Genomic DNA, 18,537 nt, shown 5'->3' on the forward strand with positions numbered 1-18,537 from the left:
GGTTTGGTTTCACACCATCTTGAGTTACGATATGTCCAAGAAATTGTGTTTCTCTTTTACAGAATTCGGACTTATCTAGTTGAACTTTTAGGTTCGCGTTCTGCAGGCAATTAAAGATAAGTTTCAAAGACTCTATGTGCTCTTGAAGTGAAGTAGAAAATATTATAATGTCGTCAAGATAAACGAGACATATTTTGTTAATATAATCCTTCAATACAGTGTTCATTAGTCGTTGGAAGGTCGCGGGGGCTGTTTTAAGTCCGAAGGGCATTCTTAAGAATTCATAGTGCCCACCTTCCACAGTAAACGCAGTTTTATGCACATCAGATTCTTCGACTTCGATCTGGTAAAATCCTTTTGCTAGATCTAAAGTAGTAAAATACATACTTTTCCCCAATTTATCGAGGATTTCATCAATGTTTGGTATTGGATACCGATCGTTGATGGTCACTTCATTCAATTTCCTGTAGTCCACGACTAATCTCCATTTTTTATCACCGCTGGCATCTTCCTTTTTAGGAACGATCCATATTGGTGCGGAATACGGTGAGCTGCTATGTCGAATTATTCCGTTGTCAAGCATCTCCTGTATCTGCTTTTGTACCTCATCCTTATGGATGTAGGGGTATCGGTATGTTTTTGTACAAATTGGAATGTTGTCGATCGTATCTATTTTGTGCTTTATTTCACCAGTAAAGGTTAGCTTAGAATTTGGTTCATAGAATACATGTTGGTATTCTTTTATAATTCTTAATATTTGGGATTTTTCTTCTGAATTCATGTGCGATGTACGGATCTGTTGAAGAATTGGTTCTGTTTGTTGAAATTCTTCATTCACAATATAAAAGTTCTTGGAATTCACTGATGTTATTGCATCAGTATTAAGATAGATTTGGTCTAAACTATCTATAGACGTTTGTATTTCAAGTTTAAAATTCTGGACATTGTATATGCCTTCTTTTAGGATTACGCTTCCCGTGTTGTTTCGTTGTTCTGAAAAATGAACAAGTCCATTTTCTTCTGGTATTATAAATTGTACTGTGTGTGTGCCCGCATAAAATAAGGGAATTTTCTTATCATTTATCATCAAACTGTCGCTCGTGTAGTCTATTATTGCCCCAAAACGTTTTAGAACATCATTCCCAATTATTCCGTCATAATAATCGTGGAATTTACATTCTATTAGGTCAAAATTTTCCTTATCATCTCCTAGTTCAGAGAATAAAGGAACACGGTAAATGGTAGTGGTTTCGACGCGATTTTGCAGTGTTTTCAAGGTCAAGGGTCCTGTCTTTATTTTCCATTTTGGGTCGCATAAACCGGGATTCACTATTGAATGAGTTGCTCCGGTATCTATAATGAACTTTAAATAATCTTTCACGATTATATGGGGTAATTTTCCCCGGAGGCTACTGTAAGAAAATTTTGGGATGATTCGATATTATTTCGAGCCGGGTTATCTGCTGGTTGGTAATTAGAAGGGGGTCCTTGGTATTCTATCTGTTCTTGTTTTGTGATCTGCTCCTCCCAATTGTTGCCATAAGTATATTGGTTATTAACGTTGATTTGATCATTGTTCTGCACCATATTTATATCCATTGGTTCTGCAGGTGGTAGGTTGTTTCTTTGGTAGTAGTTAGGGTTTCGAATATTTTGTTGAGGATAATATTGATTATTATGCTGTTTAGGAGGGTTTCCATTGTATTTGTTTGGTTGGTAATTGTTATCCCTTTGTTGAAAACTATTACCCTGAAAGCTTTTATTATATTGATTGCCCTGATTTTGTACCGGTTTGTAGCTATTATTTCCTTGATTATATCTATTATTTTGATACGAATTAATTTGTTGCTGTCTGTTATTATTCTGGGGTTGACGCTTGTCTGTTTTATTTTCCTGACCTTTATATTGGGTTTGGTATGAATTGTTTGATCTGTTCGGTTGTCTCGTGTTAGAATTGAAGATACCATTTGCCTGTGTAGTATAAGCATATCCGGACTGAAACAGTATATCCATAGCAGTTTCCAGAGAGTCTGGATTTCTACATGTTATTATAGTCTTCATGGGTTCGGGCAATTTTTCCCTGAATATCCCCAACGCCGTTTTCATGTTATTCCTAGCACATTCACTTGTTGCTGGGCCCGATCCTAGTAGGGTAATCGTCTTGTTATTTAAACTCCTAAGGCCAGTTTTAATTTCATTATAAAATTCAACACTATTTGATCTGAACGTCACGCTCTTCAGTTTGTCGAACAATTCCTCTAAGCTGTGTCTGTCGCCGAAATTATTTATAAGGATCTGTTTTACATCGTTCCAGGATTCGGCCTGGCAATTTATCTCAACAATTTCCCTAGCTTTCCCTCTTAGTCTGCCTTTTATGATGTCAGAGAACAGATATTGAGATGGTTCATCGTAAGCTCTAAGGATAGGGTGGACTCTGTCTATTAAATTGATAAAAGTTTGGAGATCTCTATAGTCTCCACTGAATTCTGGAAGGTTTCCTAAATATTTAAGGGGATCAATTCTAACAGATAGAGGAGGTGGATTTGAAGTGTCAGTAGCCATATCGTCAAGCGAAAAGTTTATACTGGGGAAAAAAAAAATGTTTACCGCTGTCTAGTGTAATTGTTAAATATGTTTCTACATTCGTAATTTTGAAACAAAATATCGAACAAAAGAAAAACTAATTAATCAATTTGAATGTCACTTTAGAGAAGGAAAAAAAAATTTTACCCAAGGTTTTTGTTCAAAGATATTCTCTTTTTGTTTATTAATTTTTATTAAAATGGGAATCGCAGCAATATATTGAGAGAATTTTCTTACTTTTAAATAAAAATTAACCTTAATGAATTTATCTAGATTCAAAGGACAAATCGGTAATATTTTCATAAAATTTAAGAATGCATTTCACAATATAAATAAAGCGTATATAGAATTAGATCTAGGCTTACTTAGATGTTGTTAGATGCTGGGTTGGCTACTTTGTCGTCTTCAATTTTGATGTCAGTTGATTGCTGTGGATCTTCGTCCTGTGTTGTCAATATTGGAATTGGTTCTTTTTTGGTATTAGATGTTGTTAGATGTTGGGTTGGCTTCTTGTCGTCTAAAATTTTGATGTCAGTTGATTGCTGTGGATCTTCATCCTGTGTTGTCAATATTGGAATTGGTTCTTTTCTTGGGAAATTTCACAGATTAGATTTTAATAGACACTTCCTCTTTGTGTTGTAGTCTTTGTTGATCTTAGATTTCACTGTTGTATGTTCGTTTCGCAATTGTTTTTTCTTTTTTTGATCGTTTAGCAGTTGTGTTTTTTTTTTTTTTTATTTGTTCTATTAAAATAAAACTCTTCTTTTAATATCTTTGTTTATTTTAATAAACAGTTTTTCTTTATTTAATTGATTTGTTTAATTTTCTTATCTTTCACTTTCATTTGCTTATTGATTTACTTAACTTATTGAATGCACATTGAGTTCTTTCACCGCGTTAATGCGTAAAAACGAACAAAGGGGTACGGTTTAATTAATTTACACCGAGGATCCTTTGCGCGGATCCTACCGACTGCGCCACTTATTATTTCAACTCGATATTGAAATAAAAAAAAAATTGAATCGTAATCCCTTCGATTATTTCGATAGGGCAACTCAAAATAAAAAAACGTCCAAGCGATTTGGAGGTGAGAATAATTCTGTTTTATTAATGTTATTTCATTCTACATGTTAGTTGTCCACAATGACTTATGTTACTTAAAAATATCTTACAAAGCGTTTTTGGTTCTTGCTTATTTGTTAAGTCTGTTTCGTTTCCTGCTTCCATCGTTGTTGGGAACGAAACAGTGTTATAAAAGTCTATGGAATTTTAAGTGTTGGATTCAAAATGTCTTACAAAGCATTTTTATTGAAAGAGTGAAATTATTTGGAATCGCAACATTGTCGTTACAAACAATTTAACAATTGGGTTGATGCAAAATATTTTGTGATGACATATCCGATTTTGGAAATAATAAAATTTAATGTATAAAATTATTTGGAATTTTGGAAATAACAAAATCGAATGTATAAAATTATTTGGAATCTTAAATGTCGTTCCAAATAATTTTGCTGATTTGTAGTTTTAATTGTAATTTGTTTGTTTTTATATAATTTCTATTTTTGATGTCGTAACAGTACATCTCCATATTTTGCTCTCACGGGTTATCAAATGATAACACATGCGGACGCTTATAAAATATTAAGGAAATTGAACGCTTTGGAAGACGGTGAGATAGATGTGTTACCGAAGTCCGATAAAATGCAAATGGTACACAGAAAGATCAATGAGAAACTACACGAGGCATATGAACGTAATGTACGGTCTTACAACCGAAGAAGTCGAGTTACAAAGTTTCAGCCTGGACAGGAAGTTTTTAGGAAGAATTTTGTGCAAAGTAATTTTGCAAAAGGGATAAACGCGAAATTCTGTAGGCCATGGTTGAAATGCCGAATACGAAGGGTAATTGGAAATTGTCAATATGAGGTGGAAACACTTAAGGGACAACTAATAGGCATCGTTCATGCTCAACACTTAAGGGTATGAAAGGGCAACAGACAGATCTACCTGACATTACAACTTTCTTCTTTTTTCTTACCACATATCATGTCGGTATTCCATCACCGAGTCATTGGGTCATATAGCGGCCTTTGAGCGAATCACATTCTTTGTTGTTATTGTACCAGTTGTCCATAAAGCACCTATAGTAGAGAAAGAGAAACGACTTTAGTAAAATTTGATACATTGGAAAAGATACCTGTAATTAGAGAAAAGAATTAGTATTTGGTATACAAGACGAAATTTACAAAGTGCCTTATCTTTCATAAATGGATGCATATGGATGGCTGTTCTTCTTTTATTCAGCATTCATTATTGGCGATATTTATGTGGGAGATAGGAAAACATGTCGAAAGTGTCATCACAATCCATCCATCCCCCATTTGTATTCCATGCATGTATTTATAGCCCACACAGCACAACATACACACATGTCTTTTTATATGGTCACAGATAGCAGACATCTTATTAGATTTATGTTAGATTATTTCTGTGAACGGCCATAAGCATCATAAGCAGACAAAATTGGACATTTATTGCACACACATTCGATTACCCATAGGCGATGTACAGGTAAAGAAACATCTATGACCAACACAGATATTATATTTCAGCATCCACATACATATGTTTTACAACGTTAACCGCAACAAACTCTTATAGTAGGCGCTTGAAAATTGCCTTCATTTTGCATACTTGACATATTTTTCTGTGAAAGATAGACACAAATAGATTTTCATATACATTATTTCTAGCAATTATTTGTTTTCATTGCAATTTTCTTACCCTTCGTTTGCATATGTTTTGCTTATTTTCTGTCAGGTATTTGGTTGCTTGGAAATGCATGCAACAAGGGCAAACGACAGCCTAGTTTGACATGTATTTGCTGGATGATATATACACACCTTTCCCAATTATTTTTACTCTACAGGCTACATAAAAATAATTGGCTTTGTGACGACCACTTTGAAGAAATACATTATTTTTCATTTCTTTGGCGGTTGTTGTGTATGTCTTCTTCTTCTTTTGTCATTTCTTTTTATGGCCATTCACAAAGACGAATTTCGGTGGCACGACCTATGCATAGGCGTATCACGTACGATAGGGGTTGCCATTTGTGTAACATGCACAGAGTTGTATAGTCATTACGACGTAACAGCGTAAGCGGCATGGGGGTCCTAGATGAAATGATTGATGGTTGTGCTTTTTGAGATCCTCTTTCAATTTTTGGGATCAAGCTGTCAACATCGTTTACTAGTGTGCCTTCTACTTGGACAGAGATAATTTCTTTTGAAGTCATTTTTTTGTGAAGTGATTTTTGTATTTGGCCCCGGCAAGTGCGGGTAAGGAAAAAGTTTTCTTTTTAATTTCTTTCATTTATGAGTTCGTGAATTCTAAATGGATTTATGGTGTTGAACATTAAAACATGTGTGAATATGGTACATTTCTTTTTTTAAGAAACGTGGTATGGAAGTGACATGAAATTTTAAGAGGAGAATTTAATTAAGGTTAAAGAGAAATTGAAATTGCATAAATTTCAACGTGTTTTAATGTTCTGGATTGTATTTTATGCATAATTTTTGATAATATGTGACATCATTATTTGTGGCATTCTTACTAGGGTTCCACCGTGCAACAGAGCCATCTGGTGTTGCACACACACCACTTTTAAGGTTAGCCACACGTGGTGAGTTTCTTCAAGTGCTGCACGACATCCCTGTTTTTTTTGGTACTGTATTCAACCGAATATGGACCGTTTGAAATTTTTATCAAAGAAAGGCAGATTTCACAAAATGTGTAAGTCTGAGACCCACACGTGGCGACTAAACTAACCTTTTATATGTCCACTAACACCAACACATCTAACGTGATAGACCCAATATGAAAACTAATTAAAACTTAACCTAAATTACAACTAAAATAGGATAAATACTAGTATCACAGCTTGAAGTTGCACTAAATTTATTTATAATACTATGAAAATATAATAATAATTGTCTAAAAAGAAAATAATGATATATGCACACATGTATGTGTAAAGATATTTAAAACTTTCTTTACTACTAAAATGTGATCGTTATGTTTAAAACTATGAAACCTACATTATTATCATTATAAAAGAAACAGAAAAACATTACAAAAAAAAAAATACAAAAATTGGATAAAACATTTATTAAAAAAAAATTAAATGTCTGCTATAATCTCTAATCTAATCTCTCTAATCTATTAATCTCAAACCCTATAGAATTAAAAAAATATTAAAAATGTAAACAACATAATTATTAAAAAAAAATATTAATAACCTAATTGTTATTAATAATCAATATTTTAAAGAATTTTCTAAAGATTAAAACTATAAAGATATATGCTTTGTTAATATTTAAAAAAAAGGGACATTTATAATTTTTATATGGTATTAAATTTTCTCATTGTTATATTATTTTTAGGATGTAAAGAAATTATTATTCAAATGTTTATATGGAGACCAAAACTTATGAATTAATTGTTAAATATTTTTGTTTTATTATAAGATCTTGTTAAATATTCCTAGAAAATCCAAATTGTTATTATTTTTTTTATAAATTTAGTCCCTCTTAGAAAATAAAAATGTGAATTTTGATATATAATACTAACTAATTATGTGTTAGATCTTTTTTTTAAGGCTGAAAAGTAGCGGTTATGTGAGTCAGAATTGATGGTTCGATTTTGGGATATTTCCAATTATATCTGGGCAACGGAAATATCACGGATGACAGAAATGTCATATGGGGTGGGATTGCCCTGGAGACTAAACATCCAAGTCTCATTATAGCGGAATCCGAATTATCGTTGAATTTAAAAATGAATGTGTGTATGGCAGAACGAAATGTAAAAAGCATATCCGTTTCCGACTTAATATCAATAGCCCATTTCCGGTCCATAAAAAAAAAAACAGTAGAATTAAAAAGGTACAAAATGAATTTAAATGTACAGCCTTAAGCGGAAGAAGAACCTCCCCATCCGGCGAGCTAAGCCGCAGCCTAACACCATTGTACCATTTCCGCTAACAAAGGGGGTTGTTACATTTGTTTATTAATCGGCTGAGTTAACTTTTCCCGATTGTTTTTATTTTTATACGTATACACCAAACAGAATTCTCACTTGGCTTACATGACGACATTTTTATATATTCCAAGCGAATAACCAAGGCGGATTTAAAATGGTGGTCTCACGCAAACAGTTGTTAAAGCCGGTATAAAGATGTCAGTGTATTGTATTTTGTTAATCTTCCAAAACACAAGTTTTTTACGCATCCTCACGATTCTTAGATCTACTAAGACTCTTCTGACTTACTCGTTTGCAACTTATATGGAAGATTCGCGGACACTCATTCAGAAGAGTCGTCTTGAGGACACAACTCCTCAAGACGGGAGAATTGTTCCGGCATGGGATAGCTGTGTACACCTCACAAGCTGCAACTTTGAGAAGCTTTGCTGTGAGCTACCAAGCGCGTCCACAGGTTGCGGATAGTGGAATGCTTCATAGGGAGTAGCTGCAACGCCAGTCGCGGACAATCAGCGGTATCGTGCGGAGTCTCAATGAGAGGTCGGGTGGCCCCGGATCTTCCACAAATACTGAGTGCCTATGATGCTCGATATTACAAGGCGAACTATTGGCGCCTTTAAATAACCAATGGCCCCTCTTTTCCCGCGGCGATCGGTCCCTTGAACCGAAACGAGCTTGGTCACCTACAGGAGCTTGACGAGGATCGTCACCTCCGCATGAAAATGTGGTTACAACAACAACAAAAACGGGTGAATCGTCTACGACTCTTAGACGAGGTCGCCCGCGATCATAACCTTTTTGGTAAGATTCGCTGAAGATTATTTTGTGATAAAAAATGTTTGCAGGGTTATTTATGTTTTAATTTTACCGTTATTGAGCTGTAGTGGTTCATTCTCTTGCTTTTTTTGCATTCCAATGATATTGATCATTTTGTGTCTAACATTTGTGAATTCAAGTCCATAATTTTATTTATGGATCGATTATGGACTGCAACCCAACTTCAGTTGAGTTGCCTATCAGACTTAGCAAAGTTGCCTGTTACACGCTAAAGTTGCATTTTCCAACGCGACAGTCAAAAACAAAGCACAACGCGCTCATTCTGATTTGGCCTTGAGGAGCCTAGGTATCATACAGGATCTGTTCGAATAAAGTCGAATAATCCTGACTATAAACAGACGCAAACTTCCCACATATCAATGAGTGCTGTCCGATTCAAGTTTAGGCTTTATGATAAGGGGCCTCCTTTTTATAGACGAGTTCGAACACCGTGCCGCAGAGCGACAGAACAGTTTACCTCTAACTATAAACCTTGGAATGTTAATAGACACGTAGTCACGTAACATCTTGAGATTAGAGGAATACCGCTATGGTAGAGAACCTCTACCGCCCTAACTGGTAAATTTTAGAGATATTCTCATATGTCGGGGAAAACCTCCACGTTCCTCTCCTGCTCGAGGCTTCCATATTTTAAATTCCAAGCATCCACGATACCTTACCTTTGGTAGAGGTAAGGAGATAACTGTCATTAAATAATAACTCATTATTACACGCAGGAATTCAATTAACAACGATAATAATACATATTTTTAATTAAGTGTTTAGGTCTGTAAATTATTTTCAAGATCAAAACAATCGAAGTGCTTATTAGCATTAAATGTCATATAAAACCAGAAAGGAATTTTTATTTGGAAAATACTAACATAATGTTGACAAACCTAAGAAGTAAATTTGGACTGTTTCGCTGTAAGTAAAAAGACAATTTTTAAACGGTCTGCAGTGTCGATTTTGAAATTTTCATTCTTATACTGCTCAGCAATTGCCACAAAACAATGGGGAAAATATGGAGCCAAATATTTAGATGACCATAGAAAACCATTTCAAATCCTAAGCACCTTGGGCCAAAGGAAAACACCTAATTTTTATGTGACAACAAAACGTCAAAGTGGAACAAGAACAACAACCATTAAAGAATATCCGTCCAGTCGTAAATATACCGGCCTGTGGAAGTTAGAACGTATGGCTGGGGCTTCACTAATTTTCTTAGTACCTTTGGCTTTTTATTGCGAATCGAATGTGGTGGAAATGGCTCTGGGTTTTGTGGCTACGTTGCATACCTATTGGTAATTTGTATATATTCAAAGTTTAAATACTTTTAACATGTGATTGGTATTAACTGTTAATACTTTAGGGGATGCGAGTCCATGTGTAAAGACTATTTACGCTCATCGGTGGTGGGCAATGTTTTGCCAGTTTTAGCGCGAACTTCTAATATCGTTCTCTCTGTGGCAACCTTAGTTGGTATTCATCATTTGATCTATAAAGATTGTGGCATTGTTAAACTGATAAAACAATTGTGGGCTATACGAGGTCAAAGAGATCAAGCTCACAAATGAATTTCCTCCTCGAGTAACTGGCTGACAATTGTCATATTCTCTGTTGCTTTTCAAAATTTTGCTTTTATTTAACAAACCTATAGGACTGACTATTTACATAACAAACAAAAAAAAATAAAAACATAATTTTACAATGACATAAAAAATGCATTATTGCTTTTCTATCTATTGTTGCTAAACATAATGTATAGTAGTGTTCAACAGTTGGTCACCTTAACGAAATTTCTATTTTGGGCTATCATGACTTTTCAATATTTTGTTTGTAGAATATTCTTAAGGCATCCCATTGTTTGGTATGCAGCAAGATGTGTGGTCGACAGCTACGCATATGCTCCACAGCTTTTTCGGGAGTCCAACCATTTTTCTGAAAAAATAAATAAATATAAAATAATTAGGGTTAATTTAAATTTATATTAAATTTATTTATTATGTACCTAGCAATTAATTTCAAACAGTTGTGTTCGCTGTTTATTTTGTATATTAGGGTTGGTACTATGCTCGCTTTTTGCAAAATTTTTCGTGATTACTTTTTTAGAAAAACGACTATGAATAGTTTGAATAGGTCTAATGGTCTAAAGCCGGACGATATCCTACAATGGAATCTTAATAAGATTTTAAGACCAAAAAGAAACGGCATACCGACAAAAGATTTCGAAGCAAAAAAACTTGCAGATGAAACAATTTTATTGGGTTGCCCAAAAAGTAATTGCGGAGGAAGTAAATGCATTTTTAATAAAACTTAGAATGAACTTTAATCAAATATACATTTTTTGCACTTTTTTTTCTAAAGCAAGTTAAAAGTAACAGCTGATAACTGACAGAAGAAAGAATGCAATTATAGAGTCACAAGCTGTGAAAAAATTTGTCAACGCCGACTATATGAAAAATCTGCAATTACTTTATGGGCAACCCTAATAAAAATATGTTATCATTCGGATTTTTGTAGTGTTTCAAAAAAGCAATTACAAAAAACATGTGTTTTCAAATGTATAAAACGAACATAGACCAGCCATTACGATAAATTTATTAATCTAACCCATATGGGGGGAGGACACTGTGGCGCACAGGTTAGCATGTCCGCCTACGACGCCGAATGCCTTTTTATACCCACCACAGAAGGATGGAGGTATATTCATTTTGTCATTCCGTTTGAATCACACTTCGAAACATCCATTTCCGACCCCATAAAGTAAATATATTCTTGATCAGCGTAAAAATCTAAGACAGTCTAGCAATGTCCTCCGTCTGTCCCTTGAAATCACTCTACTACAGTCTTTAAAAATAGAGATATTGAGCTGAAACTTTGCATAGATTATTTTTTTGTCCATTAGCAGGTAAAGTTCGAAGATGGGCTATATCGGACTATTTCTTGATATAGCCCCCATATAGACCGATCCGCCTATTTAGGGTCTAAGGCCCATTAAAGCCACATTTATTATCCGACTTTGCTGAAATTTGGGACAGCGAGTTGTGTTAGGCCCTTCGACATCCTTCTTCAATTTGGCCTAGATCGGTCCAGATTTGGATATATTTAGCTGCCATATTGACCGATCTCTCGATTTAAGGTTTTGGGCCCATAAAAACGCATTTATTATACCATCTCACCGAAATTTGAGACCGTGAGTTATGTTAGGCCAGTTGACATCCTTCTTCAATTTGGCTCAGATCAGTCCAGATTTGGATATAGCTGTCATATAGACCGATCTCTCGATTTAAGGTTTTGGGCCCATAAAAAACGCATTTATTATCCCATCTCACCGAAATTTGAGACCGTGAGTTTTGTTAGGCCCTTCGACATCCTTCTTCAATTTGGTCTAGATCGGTTCAGATTTGGATATAGCTGCCATATAGACCGATCTCTCGATTTGAGGTATTGGGCCCATAAAAGGCGCATTTATTGTCTGATTTTGCTGAAATTTGGGACGGTGAGTTATGTTCGGCCAGTCGACATCCATCTTAAATTTGGACTAGATCGGGCCCATAAAAGGCGCATTTGTTGTCTGATTTTGCTGAAATTTGGGACAGTGAGTTAAGTTCGGCCAGTCGACATCCTTCTTCAAATTGGCCTAGATCGGTCCAGATTTGGATATAGCTGCCATATAGACTGATCTCTCAATTAAAGCTTTTGGGCCATAAAAGGCGCATTTATTGTCCGATGTCGCCGAAATTTGGGACAGGGAGTTGTGTTAGGCCCCACGACATCTTCCTGGAATATGGTACAGATCAGATTTGGATATAGCTGCCATACAGACCGATTTCTCGATTTGAGGTTTTTGGCTCATAAAGAGCGCTTTTATTGTCCGATGTCGCCGAAATTTGGGACAGCGAGTTGTTTTGGGCACCTAAACATTATTCTTCAATTTGGCTTAGATCCGTCCAGATTTGGATATAGCTGCCATATAGACCGATCTCTCGATATAAGTTATTTCGCCCATAAAAGGGGCATTTGTTGTCCGCTTTCGCCGAAATTTGGGACAGTGAGTTGTGTTAGGTCCTTCGACATCCCTCTTCAATTTGGTCCATATCAGTTCAGATTTGGATATAGCTGCCATATAGACCGATCTCTCGATTTAAAGTCTTGGCTCCATAATTTGACACAGTGACTTATGTTAGGCCTTTCGACATTCGAGTCGTATATGGTTCAGATAGGTCTATATTTGGATATGGCTACCAAAAAGGCCAATATTTTGTTCCACAAAATTGAACAGTGACTTATACTTATAAGACCTCTCAATATACGTGTCGAATTTGCAACAAATCAGACCATATTTCGATAAAGCTGCTATAGGGGCATCAAATACGCATTTTTCACCGAATTATGACAAAAGGTGGTTCACCTATCTACCCGAGGTGGTGGGCATCCAAAGTTCGGCCCGGCCGAACTTAACGCCTTTTTACTTGTTTTATATGAAGTTAGACAGTTGCTCGGCACGGGATAAATGTGGGCACCACGCAGGCTGGAACTCTATGGTCCGATCTGTGAGATGTTCATAGCTGTCACGAGAAGCTTAGCTGCGAGCTACCAGGTGGTTGCTGGAATGCTCCATACGGAGTAGCTGTAACGGCATTTACGGACAATCAGCGGCATCGAGCTCTCCGTCTCAGTGAGAGGCCGGGCAGCGCCGGCTCTCTGAGTGCCTATGATGCTCGATATGACAAGGCGAGTTATAGGCGCCTTTAAAAAACCAATGGCCACAATGACGAGGATCGCCACTTCCTCATGAAAATGTGGCTACAACAAACAAAAACAGTTTTTCACATGAAAAGCCGAATAGAATTCTAATCCTTAGTATTGCTGCCAACATTTGTGTATCCTGCCATGTTAAAACTTCTTTACCAAGTAATGTCGCTATACAGAACGCCGTTCGGATTCGTCATAAAAAAGGATGCCCCTTTTTATAAGCTTACAACTTTAATCGGACAGCAGTCATAAGTATGAGAGAGGTATCCCCTGAGTAATATATGGTATTTCTATTTCAAGCTAATTTTCCGCAAATACCATAACTCAAAGTATAGAAAAAGCAACTTACTATTTGATCTTTCACATTATCAGTAGAAATAACTTTATAAGCCCGCATTACGTTGACATTTGTATTCTCTCTTTGTCATGTTTTATATTCATATATAAACATTAGACATTAACCTTAGACGAACTCATGGGCAGAGATCAGGCTAGCATTGCTCTTCATTTAAGCTATGGTTGTGGACAGGTGTATATGCATTCGGTGTAGTAAGCTTAGTTTTTTTAATCTACAAACTCTTAAATTTGAATCATTCATTCAAAGTTTTTAATGAAATTTCCAAATTGTTTGTTGTTTTAGTAGTGTGTTGTTGTTGTTGTAGCAGTTGTAGAACACATCAAGTGTTCTATCTTTTGTCTGCTTGATTCTATTGAGTGTCAATACCCAGGAACTCTGCGACTAAGATGGAGTGTGTTCACAGGGATCTGGGTCTGAGTCGAGTGGGTATGACTGGGCAGTTAAACAGGTGACGGGTGTCGTGCGGTCCTTGGTTATAATCGGGACATACATATTGCACGTCGGCATCAATCCTTGCTTTGTAGAAGTTGAGGCGTTTGCATCGGCCGGAACGTAATTGAGCCAGAACTACTCTGGATTGCCGGGGAAGGTCAATTTCTTCTGGGGCAATGGAGCAAGGACTACATTCACCCGGTAGCCATTTACAGCATCTTCTACCGTGTCTGCATGAATGTTGTTTAGACCTGCTTGATATGCCACTTGATCTACAGGTTCTCTCTTGTAGAGCTGAACCTCACGCTCTAGATCATGTAGATCTACCTTAAGGCTTCTGGTCGGTGGATATCTATCCACAAGATGATGCTTTGGATGGTCTCTGCGATAACAGCCCAAAGGTATTGCTTAGACAGCATGTGGTTATGTCTTCGCACTGGTAGCATCTTTGTCTCCAGATGGAGGTGGTCCACATGAGAACTGAGGAGACAGCCCGTTCTGTCCGATCTGAAAATTATTACACTGCGTGTCACAAAGCTGACGAGAACACACTGGCGCTGCATAACTTATCACAGACCGGCCAATTGCTTTGTACGTGGGTTACAAGGTTTCTTTGTCTGCACCCCAAGTGCTGCCAGCAAGTGACTTGAAGACCTTGTTTCTACTTTTGACTTTATCGCAAATTGCTGTAGCATGTGGGGAGATATGTAAGAGCTGTCAAATGTGACGCCAAGTATTTTGGGACACTTGAATCATTTCTCCATCGACCTCACAGTCAGCTCAGTATTCACCTCAGATACATTCAGATTTCTTGCAGCGAAATATGAGGCAAGTTCGTTGAGATAGACGTTCAACCTATCGAAGATGTCAGCAATGGGTGGGGGGCCTGATGCCATGATCGTACAATCGTCCGCATATGATACGATCTCTATGCCGTCTGGAGGGGGTGGAATGGAGGATAGGTAGAGGTTGAACAGTGCCGGAGATATCACCCCACCTTGGGGAATTCCCTGTTTCACTCTACGGTGCTTCGACTTCTTATCCCTAAATTCCACAAATGACTGGCGACCACACAGATAATTCACGACCCAGCGTTTCAAGTCTGGCTCGAGGGACGTGTTAGCGATGTCCTCAAATAATTTGGCATGACTGACCTTATCGAATGCCTTCGATAGTGCCACGAGGACCGTCCTATAACATGGCCTGGGCTGATATTGCGGTTATGGCATGCAAAGCTGTTGTTGTGCTATGCAGTCTCCGAAATCCATGTTGATGCTCGGCGAATGGAAATTCTCCTACGAGGCTCGGGAGGAGTAATGCTTCAAGCGTCTTTGCCACTGGTGAGAGAAGGGAGATCTGTCTGTACGACTCCCCAAACTCGGGTGCTTTCCAGACTTCAGTAGCGGGATCACTCTGCTCATTTTCCAGACATCGGGAACTATAAGAGTGTTCAAAGACAGGTTGAGGACAGTAGTAAGGTACTCAACTCCAGATGAATCGAGATTCTTCAACATCAATGTAGAGATTCCGTCGGGGTCTTAGATGATTTGGCGCCACGGATGACAATGGTAGCTTCGCTCACGGCAAATTGTGATGGCTGTTCATGCCGTCTACCAGGGTTCGCGAGAGACTTAACAGTAGACCACAGTTTGCCTACACCAGTGCCTAAGTTACATTGCTTCAAGTGTTCCAGCCACAAATTCCGCTTATGTTCGTTGACTTTCCTGTTTATTTCCAGATTCAGCTCGCTGATTCTGGGTTGAGTAGGCTTGCGCCGGGAAATTGGTCAGCACTTGGGCTATTCGACCGGTTGGTATAAAGCGAGCGGCTGCTGCGTTAATGATGTCTCTGAATTTCCTCTCGGCCACTAGCACATCCGAGGGGGTGGCAGTTTACTGAAGAGGCGATTGGTATACTCTCTAAAGTCAGCTCAATCGGCCTTCTTATGATTGATAAATGTCCGGCGCTCAGAGGTTATGAAGCTCCAGGCGCAGGCGAGATGGGTCTATATTGCACGGAATGGTATATCACAAAGGCCAATCCCCCACCTCCATTCCTTGAGCGGCCCTTACGTAGCACATTGTATCCGTGACAACTGTGCAAGCTGCAGGTGTTGGTCAGCTTTCTCTCCTGGATCGCTGCGACCAATATATCTTTCCGACTCATGAAATCCACAATCTCATCGACCTTGCCGCGGAGTGCGTTGCAGTTTAGCTGCAAAAACGATACACTTCCCGGCACTGGCCTGGCAATATTTGGGTTGGGATGCTGCCGTTGCGTATATTGCCGTACAGGAGAGGTGGGGGGTCACATAGTCCGACGACGAGGACGCAGAAGGCGACGACGACGACGCATGTGATCCACTGCTGGCTTTGTTCGCAGAGCAAGATCGGAAATGTACCCACTCCATGCACCGGTTACACCTCACCGACACCGACCGATGATGGAGACGGTTCTGGCAAACCGAACAGAAATAGGGTCAGGGGTTCTTTTCTATCCCGGCACGGACTAGAAGCCTGCGGAGAAGGCACTACGGGATGTGCTTCTCCCATGACGAAGAGACGACGAACACGTACACTGAGGCGGCATCCCTTGCCGATGTGGGTTCCATCGGATCAATCCGGTGCGTACAACCGGCTGCCATGGGATTGTGTGAGGCGGCGGCCGCCCTTGCCGATGAATGACTTCATCGGGTCAATTTGGACGTACAACCGGCTGCCATAGATTGATAAATTAGCTTTGCTATTTACTTTTTAAAAACAACATCATGGAATTGTTGCCCGCGGCTCCGGTTCAAATGTTCCTTTCGTATGGTCCAATTTAGCACTACTGATGTAGGCGATCAAGTTTCTTCCACAGCCTTGTTTTAAGACCAATGATGCCACCGCCCATACACCACACCAAAATCTCTCTTATTTCTAGTGTGGACAATTCAATTGTTCACTGATCACACGGTGTTTGCTTAAGGGCATAGCATAGCAACAAGGGTCGTAAATGAATATTTAAATTCCTACACGCGTTAAAAACATCCATCTCAATCGCCATGGTTTAACTTTGAAAAGTCCGAGTGGGGTATTTTTGTTTTTTGTTTATGTTTGATTTGTTTATTTATTTTCTACCATTAGGTGTTAATCAAGGCACACAATTGCCAATACTTACCATCATTAAATAACATCCAACTAAAGTTGCACTACGTGTACGGCCTGCCTTGCAGTGAACATAAACAGTTCCCGCATTCTCCGGTGATGATGTTGTGCTTAGATTCTTTATGCGCTTACTAAGGGGAAGAAATTTGTTCATAAATTCAACGCCCTTGAAAAGTTTATCCTGACACGGTGACTCAAATATATCAGTTGTAGCCAATTGAAGAAATTCCACACCCAAAAGTTGCCATTTGGGTGCGTTATTTGAAAATACGGTTAATTCATAATCTTCATTCATGGAGACAACGGCTTTCATGTTCTCATTTTTGATAAGCTGAAATAACATAAAAATAGAAAGTTCTGTTATTGCACATGGGCTCATAGACTAAGCCATATTGAAACTTGCCTCATTTGCTTGAGAACGAAATGGCAAAGCTCCCAGGATAACGTTTTCATCGATGCGATCATACCAATTGCGTGCGGTGGCCTTTTCCATCAACACATTATAAAGCAATGTTGGATAGAAGGATACTCGGGCAAACATAGCTGCCTTTTGGTGGACACAAAAAGCAAAAATTTAACAATTAACAATGTGTAGTCATTTATTTAGATTATAAGTAAATATGTGTATTTGAATAACTTTCACTAGCACTGCTTTAAAATAAAAACAAAACCCAATGTTTATACACAACTCGCTGTTGTTAACAGTCGGGCTCATCAATGAAAACTGGTTTCAAAGATATTAACTATTAAACCTCAGAGATGGTGGTGTGGTGAAAGCTCCCACAAGCTTAGCAGGCAACACTTGTTGGCTAAAAGATACCACAGCCCTCAGTAAATAAGTGACACACACGCACATCTCCCCTATCGTTACTTACACTCATTTCCATGCCTTTGCTTTATGAGCTACACGTCACAAACGAAATAACTGTTATGGACAACAATAAAAGAACAACGTTAATGTATTTTCGTAGAAATTATAGTGAATTTTGGTTCTTGTTCAGAATTTTAATTTATATAATCTACCGCAGCACTTACAATTATTAATCTTTGATCATTGGTATGCAATGTGCATCCCAGACGAAATTATAATGTAAACATGGAGAACAATCGATTATTAATATCAAAACAAAAATCGATATCGATAACTAGCTAGTGAAACTTTGCAAGTCAGACTATTGAATTTCCAGCATAAAGATACAGTGGACAACGGTCGTGAGCAAGTATTAATAGACAGTAAATGAATTTTGTACTTTATGGCTGGTACTATGTTCGTTTTTCATCGCTGAAAACCCTTTTTTACAATTACTTTTTTTAAAACATTACGAAAATAACAATCACAAAATGACATTTTTATTAAAAATTTACCATAATTAATGAGAGAATGTCCTACTTAACGAAATC

The 18,537-nt window shown here is 37.7% G+C and overlaps 2 protein-coding genes across 2 annotated transcripts; one reads left to right on the top strand and one right to left on the bottom strand.

The window, feature by feature from the left end:
- The first annotated feature begins 9,268 nt into the window (after positions 1–9,268).
- On the top strand, positions 9,269–10,159 carry LOC106089797 (succinate dehydrogenase [ubiquinone] cytochrome b small subunit, mitochondrial-like). Its single transcript, XM_013255787.2, has 3 exons — positions 9,269–9,369; positions 9,440–9,746; positions 9,815–10,159. Exons 1-3 carry the CDS (start codon positions 9,330–9,332, stop codon positions 10,017–10,019), a joined length of 552 nt encoding a protein of 183 aa, XP_013111241.2. The 5' UTR covers positions 9,269–9,329; the 3' UTR covers positions 10,020–10,159.
- LOC106089795 (phosphatidylglycerophosphatase and protein-tyrosine phosphatase 1) lies at positions 10,146–18,232 on the bottom strand. The gene is made up of 5 exons (XM_059362690.1): positions 18,172–18,232; positions 18,012–18,061; positions 17,540–17,683; positions 17,150–17,467; positions 10,146–10,383 (listed from the first exon to the last, which is right to left on the bottom strand). The coding sequence occupies exons 2-5, from the start codon at positions 18,021–18,023 to the stop codon at positions 10,258–10,260; spliced, it is 600 nt and encodes a 199-aa protein (XP_059218673.1). The 5' UTR covers positions 18,024–18,061; positions 18,172–18,232; the 3' UTR covers positions 10,146–10,257.
- Between the last annotated feature and the right edge of the window lie 305 nt (positions 18,233–18,537).

This window comes from Stomoxys calcitrans, chromosome 2 (assembly GCF_963082655.1).
Source record: "Stomoxys calcitrans chromosome 2, idStoCalc2.1, whole genome shotgun sequence".
Classification (NCBI taxonomy): domain Eukaryota; kingdom Metazoa; phylum Arthropoda; class Insecta; order Diptera; family Muscidae; genus Stomoxys; species Stomoxys calcitrans.

Excerpts from the sequence above, each read along its gene's own strand:
- LOC106089797 (XM_013255787.2), top strand. The coding sequence starts at position 9,330 with ATGTTGACAAACCTAAGAAGTAAATTTGGACTGTTTCGCT. Across the intron at positions 9,370-9,439 it reads TAAATTTGGACTGTTTCGCT|CAATTGCCACAAAACAATGG; the intron begins GTAAGTAAAAAG and ends TATACTGCTCAG. Across the intron at positions 9,747-9,814 it reads GCTACGTTGCATACCTATTG|GGGATGCGAGTCCATGTGTA; the intron begins GTAATTTGTATA and ends TTAATACTTTAG.
- LOC106089795 (XM_059362690.1), bottom strand. Across the intron at positions 17,468-17,539 it reads TTCGTTCTCAAGCAAATGAG|CTTATCAAAAATGAGAACAT; the intron begins GCAAGTTTCAAT and ends ATGTTATTTCAG. Across the intron at positions 10,384-17,149 it reads TTGGATGTTATTTAATGATG|AAAAATGGTTGGACTCCCGA; the intron begins GTAAGTATTGGC and ends TTATTTTTTCAG.